This window comes from Lolium perenne, chromosome 5 (genome assembly GCF_019359855.2).
Source record: "Lolium perenne isolate Kyuss_39 chromosome 5, Kyuss_2.0, whole genome shotgun sequence".
NCBI lineage: Eukaryota > Viridiplantae > Streptophyta > Magnoliopsida > Poales > Poaceae > Lolium > Lolium perenne.
Window position 1 is genome coordinate 207,644,419 of NC_067248.2, and position 15,715 is coordinate 207,660,133.

The 15,715-nt window shown below is 44.8% G+C and overlaps 1 protein-coding gene across 1 annotated transcript; it reads left to right on the forward strand.

Annotated features, from left to right (window-relative positions):
* The first annotated feature begins 12,071 nt into the window (after positions 1 to 12,071).
* Positions 12,072 to 13,369, forward strand: LOC139831730 (uncharacterized). Its single transcript, XM_071821053.1, has 4 exons — positions 12,072 to 12,538; positions 12,638 to 12,710; positions 12,748 to 13,011; positions 13,089 to 13,369. The coding sequence occupies exons 1-4, from the start codon at positions 12,119 to 12,121 to the stop codon at positions 13,367 to 13,369; spliced, it is 1,038 nt and encodes a 345-aa protein (XP_071677154.1). The 5' UTR covers positions 12,072 to 12,118.
* Positions 13,370 to 15,715: the final 2,346 nt, after the last annotated feature.

Consider the following 15,715-nt stretch of genomic DNA (forward strand, 5'->3'; position numbering starts at 1 on the left):
TGTGTGTGTGAGCTATAATGGCGAGTTTGACCAGTTGACGACGAGCCAGGCCCGCAGCGCACGCACGTGACCCGGAGGAAAAGGAGGGCGACGAGTATGCAATTCGGGGGTTCGCCGGGGGTTTTGTGGCAAAAGGAGGGAGACTTGATGGCAGGCGGTAATAATTAGGATAATCATTATTGGGGGCTCTACGTATCTTTCCCCTTTTATAAACAGCACCCGCGATCTTTTTCAGAAAGCTGGTGTCGCAGCTGCCGCTGCACTGCACTGCATGCCTACTCCTTCTCCTCCGGCCGGCTTCGCAGATTCTTTATGGTCGAATTTATGTCTCACAGTTCTAGGGCCGTGTAGGGGTGCATATGCTGGGACTACATGTGCATCGTCGGCCAAAAGAAAGTTGTGATCTTCGGGCAATCTTAGAATTTAAAGATGAATAGAAAAAAATGAATATAGTGCTAATAAATTGGGCAACAAATGAATAAAAGATGGAAATAAAAAAATGAATATAGTGCTAATAAATTGCCATTGATTAGAGAATCACAATTTACACGTGATAATGACGAATCATAGTAGAAAAGAACACAAGTTTCATGCGCAATGGATGCAGATAGATATGCGAGGAAGATCACACATCGCGTTGGCATATGATGGCTCGCTTCTTCTCAAACCAAGCCGACTGTTCGGGGTCCGTAAGGCCCAAGTCGGCGAACATGATCGGGTTCTCCTCCGTGAGCAACTTGGCCTCGGCCTCAATGACTTGGATTTCAAGAGCTCTCTTTGTGAGGTCGATGAAGGTAGCACATGTGGCCTCTTTCTCGCGGCGTCATCTCTCATTCTTCTTGGCCAGTGCCTCCTACTTTTGTGCCGTCATCACTTTCCAAGTATCGCTCAATGCAAGTGCAGAAGCGTCACATTTCAGATCGCCCTTGGTGGCTTTGTGGCCCCATTGGCGAGATTGAAGGGCACCATTGGTTGGTCCTTTCTCCTCGACTTCAGTGACCGTCGATGCCCGTCCCCCTCATAGCCAAGCCTCCACTTGGGGCACTAGCTCCTTGATCAACCTCAACCAATGTACCATCGTGTAAGACTTTTTATGAATCAACTTGGATTAGTCCAAATCTTATGGCACCTACACATATGCAAAACGTTAGAGGAACTAGATGCAAACCAAATTGCATTCCATATTGAAAATTTCCTTGGCCTTCCTAAATCGGCGGCTCAGAGGCCACTCACGGGGTGGGAAAGCACGTGATCGATTGCCGTGATTTTTTTTGGTGTCTTGTTGGATTTATCCTATCTCTTTTGGATTGAAGTTTGGTTGCATTCACTATGAATTCGGAAGGGAGTAAGTAGAGTCCGCTCTTGGAAATCTTGGGTGACCTTCCTCCAATATGAATTTCCTTTTTTCTCGGCACCGCAAATTGAATTTGGATAATTGGCATCCCAGACTTACAAAGCCATTGGTCCCATGTATCCTGCGGTCTTTTGGATCTTTTTCTTCCCATTGTCAGCTTGGGCATTGTCCTCGGGACTAGCCTCAGCTCATCCTCGATGCTGGTATCATCATCCATGGTGGTGTCTTGGCCCATGGTTTGGTCAAATTGTCCAAATAGTGTCTCCTCGTCGATGTCGTAGCTGGCCTTTGGCCTCTTGATTGGGCCCAGGGTCAACGTTTGGGATAAAGCCGCCACCATTGATCGTCTCGTGCATGTAGGCTACATGGCCCTGATATAGTAGGCCTAGGACTAATTGGATATCACAAGCCTAGTCTCAAATGCAATGGGACGAGTAAATAGGTGGTCACGACCATACCTGGTCGCTTGGCATCGATGTTGTCATTCCGTCAAACAGCTTGCGAGGCGCAGGCATGTTCGCCTGTGGGATCGCTTGTGGCCTTTTTCTAGGCTCCAGGCCTAATTCGGCGGGCACATGTGTACGGTTGTTGTCAAGGTTAGGCTCAGCGGGGACTCCCTAGAGGAACATGACCTCCATAGACGACGATCGCGTCCTACCGAGGTGGGCGGTGCCTGCCCTTATGGGGCAGTGCATGGCATAGCCGGCTACAAGTTTGGTGGACAACGATGTAGAGGCGGTTTGGTGGCCTGGGAGGTCATGGAGCTTGTCAACAAGGCGCCACCGATGGTGGCCTGAAGCTGTCCGAGTGCCTCTTTCTTGATAATGAGGATGGCATGTGCGCGACTGTTGAGGTGTAGAGTTGGGTGTTAGCCTAAAGGACCATGGCTAGCTGATCGGTGACCATCACCTCGGCGTCGACTACTATTTGGGCATTCCTTGCCCTCACGGTGACTCTTCGAACATCGCGCTTCCTTGTTTCCTATGCATGCTCTACCACCATCATCCCTTCTTCGGCACCTTGGCCTTGGTCCTGCTTCCGTCTAGGGTGGCGGTGGTGGTTGTGGAAGAGGCGAGGTCTATGGTTTCACCAGTGTCCTCCATCACGGGTTATGTCTTGGCGCCGACGAAGTTTTGGAGTTCGGTGCCAGGAAAAGAAGTGGCTTTGTGTGCCACTAGTAGGTGGCCATGGGGTTAGAAGAGGGGGCGCGCATTGACACATTTGATTTCTGCGTGGATGCATTTCCATCCCAAATTGGGGTTTGGAATGGATCATTGAAGACATGTTGATCCCTTTGTGTCGGGCTGCTAAGCTGGAGTTTTGGTGTGTCTGTGTCCGTGCGGACCAAAACATACATCTGATATCCGTTTGGCTAGGCTTTTGGTGCCATCTGTCCGCGCAGATCAAAATGGACAGATGCAATCCCTTTGCGTCGTGTAGCTGGAGATGCCCTTACCCGTAATTATAGATTATGGAGTGGAGACAAGTGTGTGGCTATAATTTTTGTACAAGTCGCTATTTAACAAGAAAATATTGTTTCTTTATTTTTAGGGTATGACATTGTCATAAGAATGATTCATTACATGAATGATGATTTTGAAAAGAAAAATGTCTCCTTCTTTATGATCTAGGAGAAGAAGAAAAATTTCTTTTTTGCATGAGTAAGAATCAACGTAATATGTACATGAGTGAATTATTTCAAAATTTTCTGACACAATGAAATAGTATTTTTTTCAGACTGAAACAAAACAGGTATGTGTGCACGCGTACCCGTGTCCACTAAATCCTGGTAGACTACTACTAGTCGTCATCTAAAAAGGGGAATTGTATTTCTTTAATTTCCGTGTATGATATTTTCACACGAATGATGCATGGCATGAATGATGATTTGCAAAAGGAAAATGTATTCTATGTCTGCGAAATGAAAATTGTGATACTCATTGGGAGGTGTACGTTACCCATAATTTTGGAGTGGAGACAAGTGAGACAAGTGGGTTGCTCTAATTCTAGTACTAGTTGTTATTTAACAGGAGGAATAGCATTTCTTTATTTTCAGCGTACGATATCGTCAAAAGAATGATTCATGGCATGAATGATGATTTTGAAAAAGAAAAATGTATCCTACTTTATGAGCTAGGGGAAGAAAAACAAGTACTCCAAACAGGAGGAATGATTGAATCTGCAGTACGTAGATAGAATTTGGTGTGTTTCCATGATATCATTTCCCCTTGGCATGCATGGAAGTCCATGATGGTAATCAGACCCTATAATTGCACACTACCAAGAGAATGTGATCTACCAACAGAATGCATGGTACACTCATGCGTGCCTGAGCTAGCTCCCGGCCAGGAGCTGCGACCGATCGATGGGAAGAGAATGTGTAGTAGTAGGAATTCCTTGTGTGCATGCAAGCTAGGCATGATTACAGCCATCAATTCCTCATCCAGCGCCATGCACCATCATCGTCTGTTTGTGTGGTGCGCCTGGCCATTGCTACCTGCGTGATATTAAGCAATCACGGTGATGTGTACATCGGGGACAAGCCGATGGGGTGGTTCACTCGCCGCAATCATGGCCGCTCCTGCATACGGCCGGCCGAGCTAGCAGAAGCTTGCTCAGCTTGTGACCGATCGATCGAGCCTGCTACGTACCACTCCTGTCCTACGATGGCGACCATGATGGCGGCCTGCCCCTGCGGTTGGCTGATGTGTGATGGATCCGTGGAGTGGTGCCGCAGGCGCATAAGCACGCAATCATGCTTGTTTGTACGCAATAGTACCCGCCGGTTCCCTTTCACCGCAAAAGCAAACCCCCGACCCCGGCCTCTGGTGTTCTACAAGTGTGCAAAGTGTGAATCATGCATGCATGGCCATAAAAAGGTCAAAAGGGCTGCATGGGCTGCGCTAATCCTTCCCCTCTTTCTTCGATCGCGCGTGTGATTGACCGGCAGGCAAAGATGAAAGGAGGAGTGCTTGTCATGTCACGGTTTCCCCACCGTTAGTTACATTTTGGGGTGGAAATGTGAGGATTACTACGGCGTATTTAAACCCTTAGAGAAAAAAGATGTACTCCTTCCTTCCCATGAAAGTTGTCTAAGATTTATCTAAATTTACTTATTAGCAAATCTCAAACAAGTTCTATAGGACAGAGGGAGTACTATAGTATATGGATTTTTCCATAGCTAATGCTTATATGTTGAGTACTTCCAAAGGATGCATATATTTGTGTTGATTGGTTTCAATGATGAGTATGGTGCAGTTATGGGGCAAACGTTGGAAAGCCAAAGATGATGGTATGCAAAGTGTGCAGTTTGATCTCCTAGCTTGCTCATGACATGATAGGAATCCAATGTATCATGCTTGGAGTTCATACCTAATTGCTGGCGAATTTTGAGTAATGCTACCCATGAGATCGTCATGTGTAGGGATTTGGTAGACCGCGTCGATTTCCTTAACTGAAGGCATATATGAGTTGTTGGTTTCCCTTTCCATCTTTTCTGCTGGCTCCGCTTTTATGCTGATGGAGATCTTGATTGGTGAGACCAAATTGTTTGGTTTCTTTGGACAAGTCTATTCCAAGCGGTAAGGATAAATTTGACCCAACGCCTTCTAAGATAATATTATTTTCCACCTTCTTAATTACGATTCATGGTGGACACTGGAGTAAATGAGCGATCGTTAACATCGACATGTTCTAGCCGACCAACACAAGAATCTCAAAGAATGAATCTGTTCTTGTAAATTCCAGTACAAGGATGCCATAAGTTCTTTGTGTTTTTGTGCAGGATAATTGATTTTACTTGAATGTACTTCTTTGAGGAGTGCGAAATCATTCACTTGACATCAGGTGGTTTTATACCCTACAAGGCTCTATGTTGATCAATGCATGCGTCCCAAAGAGAAGTTATATTGTGCTCTTGTTTGCTTAAATGATTATTATATCATGCTAAAAAGAGCATTCTTGTTGGGATATATACATTGCAATAAACCAATAAAAGTACCCCGTGAAAGAAAAATATATGACTTTGCTCATCTTACAATAATTATTAAATACTAACTGCTATATCCCTTCTTTGTACTACCAAGGTTTAGGGCAATAAAGATCAAACTTTCATCCAATTTTTTAAAATTGTCACATTACTTGGAATGTCTAAGGTGTATACCCATTTTCACTAGTTTTTTTCTCTAAGACATCAAGACAACGCAAAGAGCCACATAAACACGTGCATTACTTCATAAGAAACACATGTGTACAAATCCTAAGACAATTAAGAGAGAGTTGGAGGGAGGATAAGTTGCTTGGAGATGAAAGGAAACTCTGCCACTCAATTTCATTAGGGGGGATGCTATGCTCTAGTGGAGGCCTTAGAAACCCACAAGAGAGGGATGTCGCAGATAAGGGATTCCAACTCAAGGTCAACTCTGAAGATAACATCGAACTCATCTTGCTGCAAGACTTAGAAATGATCTCAGAACAAAGACCGTTAGATTTTTACGAACTAGAGGAGCTATGGAGTTAGAGCAGTATGATAAGCACACTACAACAATGTAAGCGTTACATGCAGGCTTTAAGTGCCAATCCACATGCCAAAAGGCCGCGGTTGAGGTTTTGTGGCACTTAAAAGTCACCCGCAATAACTGCACCGGTACACTGACGGCTATTCCTGGCTCGGCTCCCATAACACAATTCGGGGAGGATTCGGGGTCAGATGAGCTTTTGGGGAGCAATAGTAATTACAAGCTCAGCTAGCGGTCATACCAGTAGTAGAAGATAGTATAGTGACTTGGCTATGGGGTGGTTTCTCCGTGGACAATGCCACGTTAAATATTTTTATAGTTTCCACCATTTACATCTCCATATTTTAATAGGCGCCAGTCTTCTTGGTCGCATTCCATCAATATGGATCAAATAATCCATCGTGCCTACACTCTGAGATGGATAAAAATACACGTGGGGCACCTTTTGTAGCTTGGTGGATAGCGATCAACCATTTTGTTTGTGGCGCGGCACATATGGTGTTCGCCATGCTAGATGAAATTTCGGCACAATTTGGTGTCGTGTTATGCATTACCTTCTACCACAAAAAATAGTGGATCCTATTGTCTTTTTTGTTGCCATCCTTTTGCGTGTCAATTTTGTATTCATGTTTTGTTTAAATATAAATCCTAGAAAATCACAATATAAATCACAATGCTCTCCTCCACCAACAATAGCACAACTGTGCCACAACGAGTAGGTTGATGGGAACGACGCGTAGATCTTGTTCAGGCGGTGACATGCCACGAACATGTGCGAGGTTATATTCTTGCAATTAGGATATGAAGGGCAGTGGGTGGTTAGAGGTCCACATGAAGTATAAAAGGGTCATATCCTATATAGTCTTCTCATGTTGGAGGATACAAAGAGGAATTTTAACATCGAAAGTGCAAAGTTTGAACACTTGGGAACAATCGTACAAGAGACCTGGCTGAGAAAACAAGGATCTTGTAGACGTGTAGAGAGCCCTAGATCTAGAAGTGCTTGAGCTCGACTCTCCAGGCGCACCTCTTGGAATATTTCTAGTATTGGGTTTGTGCTTGTACAAGGGTTCCAGGTTAGATTTAGGTTGTAATGGAGAAACTTAGCTATTAAAAAGGGGGTCCTATGGTCTGTAGTATACAAAGCCGAGCGCCAAAAGATGAAGAATTTAAAATCATAAGGAAGAGATTCAAATTGTGAATTCTAGGAGGAGCCTAAGCCCTAGACTCCACCTTATGATCCCAATGTGTTGCTTCATAAGAATGGGATAACACTTTTACGATGGCATTATGTCGAGAACATGTTAATAAGATTTTGCTATGCTGAATGCAAATCTAATTATGTCGAGAAGGTGTTGATCATATTTGGCTATGCTAAGTGTAAATCTTCTTCCACACCTGATGATCCTAGTGTGTTGCTTCCAAATATTGAGAAGGCTAGTAGATATTAATTGAGATACTCTCAAATTATTGGTTCGCTCAAGTGTTTAGCTTGCGCTATGAGGCCTGACATCTCTTTTGTTGTGCGCAATCTTAGCTGGTTTGTGGCCAACCCAGAAGATGATCATTAGCATGCTCCCGGGAGAGTAATGCACTATCTAGAGGGAACCATGAGCTATGGGATACATTATACTGGGTATCCAAGATGATTTGAAGGGTATAATGATTCTAATTGGATTTCATATGCTGATGAGATGAAGGCCACAAGTCGATATGTATTCATTCTTGGAGGTGGCGTTATTTCCTGGAAGTCTTGCAACAAGCAGACCATCCTAACGAGGTCAAGAATGGCAGCAGAAGTCACAACATTAGACATATCAACTGTTGGAGCGGTTGTTGGAGCTAGATGGCTTCATGAGCTCTTGACATACTTGCTTATGGTTGAAAGACCAATATCGGCTATCCTCATGAACTCTGACAATCAAACTGTGATTGCCCAGTGAACAATTATAACGATAATATGAATAGTCCAAAACATGTCAAGAGGATATTGAAGCCTGTCTAAACTAAAAAAATCTAGAGTGATAGCATTGGATTATGTCAAAACAGCTGAGAATCTGGCACATACTTTCACATAAGGACTATATGATAGACCTTGCATCGAGGGAGATGGGTTTGAGACCCACATGAGTTTCCGAGGGGGTAAACCAACCTATTTGATCGGAGATCTCGTGAATTAGGACCTAGAAAGACAAACCGAAGCAACTAAGTTGAAAGAAACTTTATGCTCCTACTCCGTTGCAGATGCAGTTCCCTCATAACTATAATAAGGCAGGTTGACTATGTCTTATTGTGTTCTGTGTGGCTCTTGACGAGCGAAGATGTTGTTCTATAGGCGATCTTTAAAGTCCAGACCTATATGAGTAACACTGCTGGTACAACCCGTGAGATTTGGGTCAATCTCTAGTAAGCTCATGAAAGGCCGATGAGTATGACTTATAAGGTCCATCCAAGGGAAAGGCTATGGCAGCCTAGTACCATGCCGACATTGAGTGAAACTTGATGTACAAGACTAACAATTCAAGGCTAAGTCCATTAATTGTTCAGTTGTAGTCAAGTGTAGCTTCTTGTCTAAGTGGAAGTTCAACTTAACAGTCTCCACTGATGTGCACATATATTAAACAGTGAATGTTACTAATGTGCCTCTAAGATCTATTATGGGATTGTTTGATGTAGATAGGTTGCAACCCAAGAGAGCAGCCCATATAGCCTATAATTCCTAAAATCTCATGGCCCATCATGGTGGCAGCTTGAAGACAACTTTGGAGACAAAGTTTAGTTACACGTTTTTAGTTGGGAAAGAGGTTGAGTGGTTTATAAGTGAGTGAGAAGAGTTCATGCGCACTCCTCCTCCTCTCCTCTGTCGATCGCCTCGCCACGTAGCCCATGGTGGTGTCGTGTTTCGTGAATCGAGTTTGATTTAGAAACATGTTTTGTGGAAGATTGACTTTTTCCTTGATTCACTAACTGAGTTGGGTATGTGTCAGCCGTATGTGTGCATGCTAGCCGCATGCCCTTGTCTTCCTACGCGTGATGTTTCCAGTCGGCGGTTCCCCTCCCAGGCAATACCAAGAAACCAGAGATAGAAGTTCTAGAGTTCTTCACTCCTCTCTCTCATGACCAAATTCCTCTTGTTGTGCTGCTATCGTGCATGGCCGTTTGGGACAGCAGGCCTCTGAAACCTGTCCGCTGAGATCTTGCTCTAGGAGACGGGCGATAAGGTTTTTGGGGAGCGTCTCGGTGCGACTACTGACAAGGTATCAACTTGTCAATGCCTATGGATTATAGGCTAGGGTTTAGTTGGAAGTAGAGGGTAAGTAGATCTCGAAGGTTTCAGCCGAAAAGTACTCGACGATTGTGAAAACTAGGGTTTGTAATAATGATGCGATTGCCTCTTCGTCCCTCGACTCCCCCTTTATATAGGAGGCGGAGCCGAGGGTTTCGTTTTGTACAAGTTACAGAGTCCGGGACGGTTTCTAACTCATCCCGCCAGATTTACAAATAACACTTCCTATTACAACTCTAACTTTCCTTAATATATCTTGAGTTCTCGCATCTTCTTATTCTTCGGGTATTGGGCCTTCAGTAAACCCCGGGTACTATCCTCGGCAGGCCCATTTGGGATGCCTATGTTAGTAGCCCCCGAGATTTTGCTTGAATCGTAGAGTCAGGGAAAATCTCTACTGTTTATTTTTATTCGAGAGCTTTAACTTTTTTATATTTCTTCACATAAAATTCTATATTGTACAGGGATACTGGTAGTTGGGGCTAGTTCATCTGACGGATCAGGTACTAGTTAACTGCTCTAGTGGCAATCCGCAAAAACCTACTTCAAGACCACGTCCCTGGACATGATCTCGGGATACTGGTGTAAACTTCGACAGGTGCCGCTTAAGGTCTTACCATTCTGTCGAGTCCCAGTCAAATTTATCGAGTACCTAACGCGTCCGTTAGGATTTTTCTTCGTATCTGTTGATACGGATAAAAATGTGAGCGCAGTCTTCGGCGATGCTACGCCCAGCAGAACGGATCTGGGGTCTTACCTTCGCAAATTTGCGGCATTCAGAAATTGATCGCAACTTTGGCGTTCTGAGAATATATTGTCGAGTGCTTTTCCGGCTGTTGGAATGGCACATTTTATCGAGTCAAATATGACTTATATTGCTCTCCCGATGGGAGTATATGTAGAGTTAATTATAACTCGAAATATACTCTTTTGCTCTTCTATTTTTCTTTTTTAATTTCATCGGGCACGCGAACAGCGTTCCCGATGGGAGTAGCCCCCGAGGCTACAGCCAAGAACTTGTGCTTGGTTGTAGGCTCAACATTTTAGTCCACCTTGTCGCTATATTGTCATTATTTCCCGATATGATCTTCTTTTTATCTCTCGGGTGCGCGAACAGCGCTCCCGATGGGAGTAGCCCCCGAGGCTACAGCCAAGGACTTGTGCTTGGTTGTAGGCTCCCCCAATTTCTATATTGCCATACTCGAAATTTTACTTTTGTCGAAGTAGCCCCCGAGCATTTGGGCAAAAACTTGTATTTGACCAAAGGCTCCCGAAGTATTCAAATAACTTCTCCTGTCGCCAATCTTCTTTTATTTTTCTTGTCGGCACGCTTCCCTTATTCAAATTCACTTCATCTCTGTTAATAATCGGGATTTTTCTGCCTTGTGGGTCCATTGTTTCCACCACGTTGACACGTCGTGCAAGTGGGGGACACACGTCCTCCGCTTTTCCTGGCGCACGTACGGTAACGCCTATCTCAGTAAAAATACCTTTTTACCCTTTATCTAGAAGATCTTTTTTCACCACACGATTTCTTCATCCAACGGTGCATTGCTTCGCCCGATTCTTATATAAACCTTTCTTCAACCTTCGTTCACTCCTTCGCTTGCGCCGCACATCTATTCCTCTTTGCAAAAACTTCCCCTGCGCCCAACTCTCTTTGATCTTCCGCACGCACGAACATTGCTTTTCCAGTGCCGTTGATGCCACCGCGCACGCGACTCACTCGCCACAGCACTCCAGAATCCAAGATGGCCGCTGAAGACCTTGAGTGGGAGAGATCTAAAATCTCCAACCAAGATGTCAACACGCTGAAGAGGCTTGGCCTGATGAAGAAAGAGGACGCCATCCGCTTTCCCAGCGAAGAAAGCTACCCAAACCCTCCAATGGAGTACCGGGTTAGTTTCGTTGATCACCTCATTCGCGGCCTTTCTGCCCCTATTCACGATTTCCTCCGCGGCCTTCTTTTTGTTTATGGGATTCAACTGCACCAGTTGACCCCCAATTCCATCCTCCATATTTCCATTTTTATCACGCTGTGCGAAATGCTTCCCTTGGAATCCCTCCTAAGCGGGTTACGTGGAAACGCATTTTCTGCCTCCGCCGCAATGGCTCCCACAATGCCACCTATAACATAGGCGACGTTGTTATCTGTGTCCGAACTGACGTTGATTACTTCGACGTCAAATTTCCTGATTCTGTCCAAGGGTGGCGCAAAAGGTGGCTCTATATACACGAAGAAAGTGCCAATTCTGTGGAACACAACATAATCCCTTTCGATGGAAGTGCCAAAATTCAGCGCCGCCGCTCCTGGGATGCTGAAGCTTCCGAAGAAGAGAGAAAGGCGACAGAAGCACTTATGTCTCGTATTCATCAGCTTCAAAATACTCGAGGCAAAGAACTGTCTGGTGTTCAAATCACTGCCTACTTCCTTAGGATTAGAGTGCAGCCTCTTCAGGCTCGCAAAAATCCCCTTTGGACGTATTCTGGTGAAAACGACGCCAATAGAATCTCCAGTGATCTTTCTGCAAAGGACTTGGAGAAGTTGATTCGAAGAGTTTCCCGCTTGGCCAAGAAGGATCCTATTCCCTCCTCTTGTCGCGTGGAACCATACAGCTCCGCCAATCCTCTCCCCGAGGTATTTTGTCTTCTCGAGTTTCTGTCTTGTTCCGAACTTTCCCTGCATCTCATTGTATTGATATCTCTCTAATTTTTCTTTTGTCGCTATTTTCTTGCAGAACCATCCTACTATGGCTTCCCTTCCTCCTCTTCCTGAGGATGGAGAAGTCGAAGAACAGGCTATCGTTGCCGAAGACACCCAAGGTTCTTCTATTCCTGAAAGTGAAGTCGCAGGTTCTCACAAATCTGCGGCTTCCCATGAAAAAGAAGTTGAATCACGAAGCCGGTAGTCGACGCAATCCCTTCCTCCTGCTGTTTCCCCAAGGAACAAAAGGAAAAGGAATGATGCCGAGGATTCTGGCACTTCTAAGGCTGAAAAAGTTGTTCCTTCTCATCCGAAGGCAGCTTATGATCCTTATATTGAATCCCTCGTCAGCTCGTAAGTCACCTTTATTTCTCCCTTTTTCTGTACTCGAGGAGTTTATCTTGTCTTGCTTTTTATGCTGCCGATTTTTGATCAACAGTGATGACGAGGAAGAAGTACCAACTGTTGACGTGGCTCCTCGGACAAGCACGTCACATACTGTACTTGCCTCAGACACGCTAGTTGAAGGAGAAGAATCCTCGCCTCCTCAACAAAACGTCGTCACCACAACTCCGCCAGCAAGCCCCCTTGCTCCTTCACCAAAAAGGACAAGGATTGAAGCAATTGTTGAACCTGTTCCTCAATTGGGCAGCTCGTCGACTCTGCTCTTAGATGATGTAAGTTTGTCGATATCTTTATTTCCTCTATTTTGCTTTTTCACGCCTTCACTATCTTTTTCATGCCGATGTTTCTCTTGCTGTGTTCTTCTTTAACAGCCTATGATCAAAGAGCTTCTCCGCATCGGATCCCAATTTATTGGGTATCGTGAGTATGCTAGCAGAGCCGAAGGTAATCAACTTCTTCTGTTTTTTTTATATCTCGACAGAGAAACTTGCAGAGGCCAACAAACGTGCCGACGCACTTGCTCAAAAACTTGAACAGAGTGAGGCGGCTCGCAAGAAAGCCGAACTTGTTGCTAGCGAAGCCAAAGCCGAGGCTGATGAAGCCAAAGCAAAAGCTGCTAGTGTCGAGGAACTGCAGAAAAGACTTGAGGATGCTGCATCTGCCTTAAACGAGCACAAAGCTGCACAAGCTTCTCGTGAACAGGGGATCCTCAAGCGCCTGAAATCACAAAGTCGACGCACTCACAGTAATATTATTGATCCCTTCTATTTTTATGAGAACCGCTGTTTCTTGTTGTTGACCAACGTTTTGTTTCCTTGGCAGACCAAACAAACCAAGATTTTGATCTGGAGAATCCTGTCGATGACCCTCTCCTTGACGCACTTTCCTATCTGGAGCTTCATGGGTCCGAAATTCGTGAAGGCGTGGCAAATGCTAATGCATGTTTGTCGGCGCTGTTCCCCTACTTCTTCCCGAAGAAAGAGGAGCCCCCGACTTTCCTTACCCTTGCCAAGATGTTCAATTCACTAAGACCTTGGGTGAAGATGCGCCAAGAAAATATGAAGATTCTTTGTCGAAGGCACCTTGTTGCTCACAGTTCTTGACAGCCTGATCGTTGATTGGACAAAAGTTGGCGACACCGATCAGATAGAGCAATCAAGGTGGAGGTCCCTGATTAAGGCAGCCAAGCCCAACACGAAGAAAATCTTGGCTTATCTCGGGATTAAACCAGCTTCGACTCCTAGCTCATCAAGGCCGGAGGTCTAGTTGCATGCCTCTTTGTTTTTCTTTCTCTGTTTCTTTTGCTCTTGTCGCCAAAGTAGTTATTTGGCGACACGTACTTCGTTAGCTCCATTGTAAGGCCTTTGTAATTATTCCGGAAGATTAATGAAGACTCTATTTTTTGCTTGTTGATTGATGTTGTCTTGTTTTATTATATTTCAGTTGGTATTTGATAACTATACTCCATCTTCCGCTCCTTCCAATGTTTCGCCTTCTTCCTCTTGCTTGAAGAGAACTCTTGCTGATGCCACACCTGTCGAAAATTCTTTGCCACGAGAATTGGATGAACTTCGGCAGCAACTTCAGTATGCAAAGAAGCAAACTCTTGTGATGATGGAAAAATCTCGTAAGTCATCTGAAGCCGAAAAAGTTGCACTTCAGCAAGCTCGCGAGGCCGTGGCTGCTAAGGAAATTGCTGCTTCCGAGGCTGAAAAGGCGACTACTCGAGAAAATTTCATGCTCGAGTTAATGAATGAAGCCAGTGCGGATATGTCGGGTATGCTTGTTTCATCCTCCGATATCTTTCGTCTTCATGCTATGTCTCTTAAAATTTTCTACTCCGTTGTTTCTAATAGGTTCCTTTGCTGATACTGCTGCCGAGGAAGAGAGGGTAAATACTAGGACGAACCTCCTTGTTAACCTTTCCCTTGACCATGGTTCTTTGTTTTGGGCTACCCCGGAGAGGACCCGCCAGATTGTCAGATTTCAGGATCGCACCTCTCAAACTCGCGACTTCCTTGACTTCTGTACCAAGACCCTGTCTATGGTTTATAACTCCATGTTTCCTCGGAACGTTCAACCAAAAACTCTTCCCGAGTTAATGGAGAAATTTAAGGATGCCCATAGGATCCATGACTTTGTCAGAGCTCAACTGGTAGCTGGCGCCAGATTTGCCCTTATCATGCTTCAGATTTGCCACTCGAAACTTGACCTGACCCAAGTCGTTGCGAAAGTTCACGAGAAGGTAAAGCGCCGAAGAGTTGGTGTCGACCGAATTAACACGAAGGTTTCGCCTATAGCCGAAGAAATGATTGAAGACCTTCTTCGGATGGATGCCGACTTTTTTGCAGATGGTCATTATGCTGATTTTCTTGGCGCTGCTCCTGAAGAAAACAGAATTACCCTTGATAACATATTGAATCATGACTGATTATTTTCCTTTGGTAAATAACTCTTCTTTGTGACCCATGATTGTGATTATATTGTGAAGCAATCATCAGATTTCTATATTTGTATAGCCCCCGAGTGTTTTGGTGGCTGTTTTCTGTATTTGTGTGTCGCGAGGTTTTGAACCAAGGCGTTTATTCAATATGTAGTTTTGCCGAGACTCAGCCTCCGGGCTTTTTGTTGAGTACTATTTTGTATCTTTATTGACTCGCGAGGTATTTTGATACCAAGGCGAAGTTTTTTCTTTTTTCGAGGAACTATATTGAAATTCGTCGGGTCGGAGACTTTTGAACGTGTCGATGAAGAAAAGTTATATTGACGCTATCTTTATTATATTGCAGCACCACGAGCCCGCCTCATTAAAAACCTTTCCCGGCCCCACTCGGTGCCCCGAAAAAGGAAAAGAGTGCGTCTGAAAACTCGTGGGCGTTTCAGTACATTGAAGTTTTACAAGGACTATATTTCGACTCTAGGCGTAGAACCGCCTGAGTTGCGCCACGTTCCAAGGGTTTTGCTCCTCCACCCCTGTCTTCTTGTCCTTTATCCTGTATGCTCCTCCTCCGATTACTTCCGTGACAATGTAAGGGCCAAGCCATGGTGGCTCGAGTTTTTCATGACTTTTTTGCGTGAGCCGAAGAACTAGGTCTCCCACCTGAAAAGATCTTGGCCGTAAACGTCGACTGTGGTAATTCTTCAAGTCCTGTTGGTATTTGGTTACCCTTGATAGTACTTCGTCTCGAGCTTCATCGAGTGCGTCGACGTCGTCTTCCAATGCTATCTTGGAAGTTTCTTCATTATACTCTGACTGCGGGGAGTCGTGCTCTATTTCTATTGGTAGTACTGCCTCTGCTCCATGGACCAGGAAAAACGGGGTCTCCTGTGTCGCCGTATTTGGTGTTGTTCGGATGCTCCACAACACACTTGGTAGTTCTTCTGGCCAGGTATGTCGAGCTTTTTCCAGTGGTCCTAACAGACGTTTCTTGATGCCATTGCAGATGATG

Coding starts and splice junctions, on each gene's coding strand:
- LOC139831730 (XM_071821053.1), top strand. CDS start 12,119: ATGATGCCGAGGATTCTGGCACTTCTAAGGCTGAAAAAGTTGTTCCTT. Junction 12,539..12,637: donor CGACTCTGCTCTTAGATGAT/GTAAGTTTGTCG, acceptor CTTCTTTAACAG/CCTATGATCAAAGAGCTTCT. Junction 13,012..13,088: donor ACAAAGTCGACGCACTCACA/GTAATATTATTG, acceptor TTTCCTTGGCAG/ACCAAACAAACCAAGATTTT.